The 6,000-nt window shown below is 37.6% G+C and overlaps 1 protein-coding gene across 1 annotated transcript in view; it reads right to left on the bottom strand.

Annotated features, from left to right (window-relative positions):
- Positions 1–1,521: 1,521 nt before the first annotated feature.
- WEE2 (WEE2 oocyte meiosis inhibiting kinase) overlaps positions 1,522–6,000 on the bottom strand; it is a 33,593-nt gene continuing 29,114 nt past the window's right edge. The window contains exons 10-11 of the mRNA XM_027572951.1: positions 4,963–5,105; positions 1,522–2,222 (exon numbers count right to left, since the gene is read on the bottom strand). Of these exons, the coding sequence (XP_027428752.1) occupies positions 2,066–2,222; positions 4,963–5,105 (300 nt within the window). The 3' untranslated portion in view covers positions 1,522–2,065. The remainder of the gene's footprint in view (positions 2,223–4,962; positions 5,106–6,000) is intronic.

The raw sequence follows: 6,000 nt of genomic DNA, 5'->3' as shown, positions 1-6,000 counted from the left end.
TAATAGCATCTATAAACTGACACATAGGTTAGAGCTTAGTAAAGCACCATAGTATTCCTTTAAGTCTCAAGATTATCTGTTGGCAACGTAATGTCTGTGTGTGTTTAAGATATCTATAGAAAACATATTTTTATCCTAAAATATTTAAGTTCAACTTGTTTAATATTGTCAGTCCAATGATATTAATATTTGATAGTTTGACATCTGATAACTAGTTCCTGGGTTATCTTGTGATCTCTGTGCAGAAACGGAACTTCAGACTGAGGGTGGAGCTTCTTAACTGAGGCAAGGGGTCAAATTCAACTTCCAACTGAACTGGAAGGGATTAAATCCCCAGCCCAGTGAAGACCCAGTCCCTCTTACACTCAACAGTGTCTTTGCAGCTACGTGCTGATTTAGTAACTTGGTGCTACTGTGGAGCCCCCACCTCCAGAGAGAGAGGGAGAGAAAGCAGTAGTCTGGCACCCAGGTGCCGACATGGGCTCTGAGGGGCAGGGTAGAGAAGAGGTCGTAGACCTTAATAGTACTAGTTGTAAATGCCTGAGAAGACAAGTATAATCAAAGACTTCTGGTCCATACATTGCATATGCTTAATAATATAACCTGTTTCTAAATCACAAATTGTGGTTGACCTCGCACTTTACTGCAAGGGGTATGGCTGGGGTCGGGGAGGCAAGAGATAAACCAACTCCATTTTAAGACCTTGAATAAAGACTAGATTTTTTAAACTGGCAATGGACAATACAGAGCACTTTACCCTACTTAACTGCATGGGAAGAATTGCTACTCCAAGACAGAACAAAGAATGATATGATGGCTTATTCGATTTAAAAACACTTCTTAATTTGTTTTTTTAAATGGAAGGTAAAGAAGAATATAAGGCAGCAAATAAGCCTACAAACCAATTAACAGGCTACCTTCATTAACATGACACACTAGAAGGTATGAAATGCCTTTATGACCAATATTATTTTATGTATAAGAGCCTGACCATTATTAGTTTTTAGGCCCACAAAGCTGGGCCTTACAGCCAAGACCTGTTACTACCAACCTACCCAATTTTCTGACCTATCTACTCATGAAATGGTTTCCAACAGAAATTTCTCACTCTTTGTTAGTTACATATTACAAAGAAGAGTACTTTACCCATATTTGGCTTTGGACAAGATAAAAACCTTTATTTATAAATGTTCTATTCCCTTAAAATATATACAGAGAAAATAATTTGGATTAAAATATGATAAAATCACAGGAAACAAAGCCAAATTCTGATAAAAATCAAGGAGAAATTGGTGACACCCACGAAATCGAAACCAGTCATAACAATTACAAGAGGGTCAGGGCAAATATTCTGAAGAACCACCACATTAAATGTTCCTTGAACCCCGTATCCAGTGTTTTGTTCCATAAGTTAATAGCCAGTTCAGAAATTACAAGTTATGTATAGGCTATTTCTACCCACCTCACATAATGGTGAATTTATTTAATAAATGTAATATCAGAGAAAGGGATTGTCTTCACTCAAAGAATACAGTAGGAAAACCACTTGCTCAGAGTGACTGAGAATTCTTTTAGGAATACCATCATTCACCCTGAGAAACATTATTGAAGTACATGCACAGTTACCTCAACTCAAAACAAAATTATATTCCTTTCTTTGTGCAGGGAGAGTCCCTGTTCCTTGGTAGGCAATCAGCTACAGCAGCCTTGTAGTCCAGAGGCTGTGCCTAGAGCTGCTGATTTCTCTTCTTTCAGTTCAGGGCTGTGTGCTTTCCCGTCGTGCATCAGTAAGTGTGAGAAGTAAACAAACCGTTGATAGGTAGCCTTAGGAATATAACAGCAGAGAAGAGAAATGGCTGCCAATGATTGTACCTGGGACCATTGCTAATACAAGGCCGTAATAGCTTGACAATCTTGACTGTCAATGCTAAATTAGGAGTGGTTTTTGAATTCTTTGGGCATTCCAGTTGGTTAATCTTCCCCTTTACAAGAGGAAGGCTGACACGGTCAATATCTATTTCTGGAAGCTATAAGGCAAAAGCGGGGATTGGTGTGAAGTGAGTTCTTATGGGGAAGACTTCCCCCAGGTGAAGCTTGAAGACTTTGCACTTTTTCCTCCCACCAGGCGTTTGGTGCTTCTTGATCCTGTGGGGGTCCCAGAGACCCCAGCATCACTATGCTCTTCCTGGGAGGACCAGGCCTGCTGAGCTTCTCTCAGTTCCCTGACAATTAAAGGGGAAAAAATATATTACTTGATCCTAAATTAAAGATGATATTTATGATCTAAATTTTTCTTTTTATTTCAGTATTTATAGAAACAAGCCTGAGCTATATAGAAGCCATATATATATATAGATAGCTATATATAGAAAATTAACTCCTGTGATTTTCTTTAAAAATGGCTGGCACACATATGCCATAACACATGGCAGATTAGGTTTCCTAAATCCTACTGATTGGGGCACAAATGATGTTTAAAATTTTTTTAAATAAAAACCAGATAAAGACACCACTAAAAAAGGACTACAGGCCAATATCGCTGATGAACATAGATGCACAAATTCTCAAAATATTAGCAAACTGAATTCAACAATACATTTAAAAATCATTCACCACAATCATTCCCACAAGTGGGATTTATTGCTGGGTTGCGAGGGTGGTTCAGTATTCATAAATCAATCAATGTGATATATCACGTCAATAAGAGAAAGGATAAAAACCATATGATCATTTTAATAGATACAGAAAAAGCTTTTGACAAAGTACATCATCCATTCATGATAAAAAAAAAAAAAAAAAAACCCTCCACAAAGTAAGTTTAGAGGAAACATACCTCATCATAATAAAGGCCATCTATGAAAACCCACAGCTAACATTATCCTTAATGGGGAAAAATAGAGCTTTTCCCCTAAGATCAGGAACAAAATAAGAATGTCCACTCTCACCATTTTCACTTAACATAGTAGTGGAAGTCCTAGCCACAGCAAGCAGACAACAAAAAGAAATAAAAGGAATCCAGATCAGTAAGGAAGAAGTAAAACTTTCACTATTTGCAAATGACATGAAACTATATTTAGAAAACCCTACACACGCCACCAAAAAGCTGCTAAAACTGATAAACGAATTCATTAAAGTTGCAGGATACGAAATCAATCTGCAGAAATCTGTTGCATTTCTATATACTAGTAACGAAGCAGCAGAAAGAGAAATCAAGGAATCGATCCCATTTACAGTTGCACCAAAAACTATAAGATACCTGGGAATAAACCTAACCAAAGAGGTGAAAGACCTGTACTCTGAAAACTGTAAAACACTGATGAAAGAAATTGAAAACGACACAAAGAAATGGAAAGGCATTCCACACTCGTAGATTGGAATAACAAATATTTAACAATATTTGTTAAAATGTCTGTACTACCCAAAGCAATCTACATTTAATGGAATCCCTATCAAAATACCAACAGCATTTTTCACAGAACTAGAAGAATCCTAAGATTTGTATGGAACCACAAAAGACCCCAAATAGCCAAAGCAATCTTGAAAAAGAAAAGCAAAGCTGGAGCCATCACAAGTCAAGACTTTGAGTTATGTTACAAAGCTTTAGTAATTAAAACAGTATGGTACTAGCACAAAAATAGACACATAGATCAATGGAACAGAATAGAAAATCCAGATATAAACCTACAATTATGTGGTGAGTTAATCTTCAACAAAGCAGGAAAGAATATCCAATGGGGAAAAGACAGTCTCTTCAACAAACAGTGTTGGGAAAACTGGACAGAACATACAAAAGAATGAAACTGGACCACTTTCTTACACCATACACTAAAATAAACTCAAAATGGAATAAAGACCTAAGTGTGAGACCTGAAACCATAAAAATCCTATTAGAGAACACAGGTAGTAACTTCTTTGACATTGGCCATAGCAATTTCTTGCTAGATCTGTCTCCTGGGGCAAGGGAAACAAAAGCAAAAATGAACCGTTGGAACTTCATCAAGATGAAAAGCCTATGCATAGTGAAGGAAACCATCAATGAAATTAAAAGGCAACCTATGGAATGGGAGAACATATTGGACAAATGACATATCTGATAAAGGGTTAGTTTCCAAAATATATAAAGAACTAATACATCTCAACACCCAAAAAATAAATAATCCAATTAAAAATGGGCAGAAGATATGAATAAACATTTCTCTAAAGATGACATCCAGATGGCCAACAGACACATGAAAACTTGGTCATCATCACTTATCAGGAAAATGAAAACTACAATGAGATACCATCTCACACCTGACAGAATGGCAAAAATCAACAACACAAGAAACAACAGGTGTTGTGGCGAAGATGTGGAGAAAAAGGAACCCTCTTTCCCTGTTGGTGAGAACGCAAACTGGTACAGCCACTGTGGGAAACAGTATGGAGGTTACTCAAAAAGTTAAAAATAGAACTACATTATAATCCAGCAATTGTACTACTGGGTATTTACACAAAGAATACAAGAACACTAATTCAAAGGGATACATGCTCCCCAATGTTTATAGCAGCATTATCTGCAATAGCCAAATTATGGAAGCAGCCCAAGTGTCCATCAATACATGAATGGGTAAAGAAGATGTGGTATATATATTTGATGGAATATTATTCAGCCATAAAAAAGAATGAAGTCTTGCCATTTGCAAGGATATGGATGGAACTAGAGAGTATAGTCAGAGAAAGACAAATACTATATGATTTCACTCATACGTGGAATTTAAGAAACAAAACAAGCAAAGGGAAAAAATACAAAGACAAATCAAGAAACAGACTCTTTTAACTATAAAGAACAACCTCATGGTTACCAGAAGAGAGGTGGGTAGAGGGATGGGTTAAATAAGTAGCTTGTTCTTGGGGTTGTGAGTTCAAGCTCCACATTGGGCCTAGGGCTTACTTTAAAAAGCAGGAAACAAAACAAAAAACTACCTTTCCAGTGTGGCTGTCTTGAACTTTTCCAAGTTAAGCTGCTGCTGGAGCTCTTCTGCTTTCCCAAGGGAGGGCCGGAGAACTCGACTTCTGGCCAGAGCTGCTGCAGAAGCTCTCTCCCTTGGGTCAGGGTGGATCATGTTCTGTTGATGTTGGACCAAAACAAAAGATGCAGAAACTTAACTGCTGGGAAAATCTCCCCACCCAAGCCAACTCCAACCCAGCTACTGCTGGTGAGTTTTGTGAAACTCTGCTTTTAACTTTGTAGGGGAAGAAATAAATGAACACTTAGCTCCACCAGGGACGGGAGCATCATCCCTACACAGTGGCATCCATCATCCGTACCTTTGACTTGTCTTTATCATATTTTAGAGCTAGTTGCGTGATTAACCAGTTTAATGCCTTAATTTTATTTTAATTTTTTTAATGCCTTAATTTTAAGTGGGAAGAAACTGAGGTCCTGAAATCAAAAGTGACTTGTCCAACTTATCAACAGGACCAAGACTAAAACCCAAGTCACCCAAGTCCCAGTTCCATTTGCTTTCCACTACCACATGCTCCTTCTCACTTAAAACTAAGGATACCCCACCATGACAGTATTCCTACAGCACTCATCTTCAGGTAGAAAGTGCCTTAACCTAAAAAAACTTAAATACAGTAGAAAACGGCTAATTATTTACAGCAATTAGCAATGTTGTATAATGGAGAAAACACTGGACCTTCCATTTGGAGACCCATGCTCAGAGCCAGTTCCACCATTCACTAAGTGGCTTGAGAAAGTGACTTAACTATGCCGAAACTCACTTTCCCTTTCCTGATACTTGGGATAACAATATTCACCTTGTGGAGCATTGCAAGAATTAAATAAATTGACATATATGTATAGTTATACATAGTGCCCTGGGCCAGCACTGAAGTACTCAGTATGTATCAACTAAATCTAAGAGTAATTGACACATAGAAATAAGTGATTAGGTTATGCACGAAAGTTCACTGTGAGCAAGGGTTTACCTTGTTCTTTCAGGAAAGCAGAAGCAC

Source organism: Zalophus californianus, chromosome 12, assembly GCF_009762305.2.
Source record: "Zalophus californianus isolate mZalCal1 chromosome 12, mZalCal1.pri.v2, whole genome shotgun sequence".
NCBI classification, from domain to species: Eukaryota; Metazoa; Chordata; class Mammalia; order Carnivora; family Otariidae; genus Zalophus; species Zalophus californianus.
The sequence above is the reverse complement of the archived record's forward strand: the minus strand, read 5'-3'. Positions and strand labels throughout refer to the sequence as shown.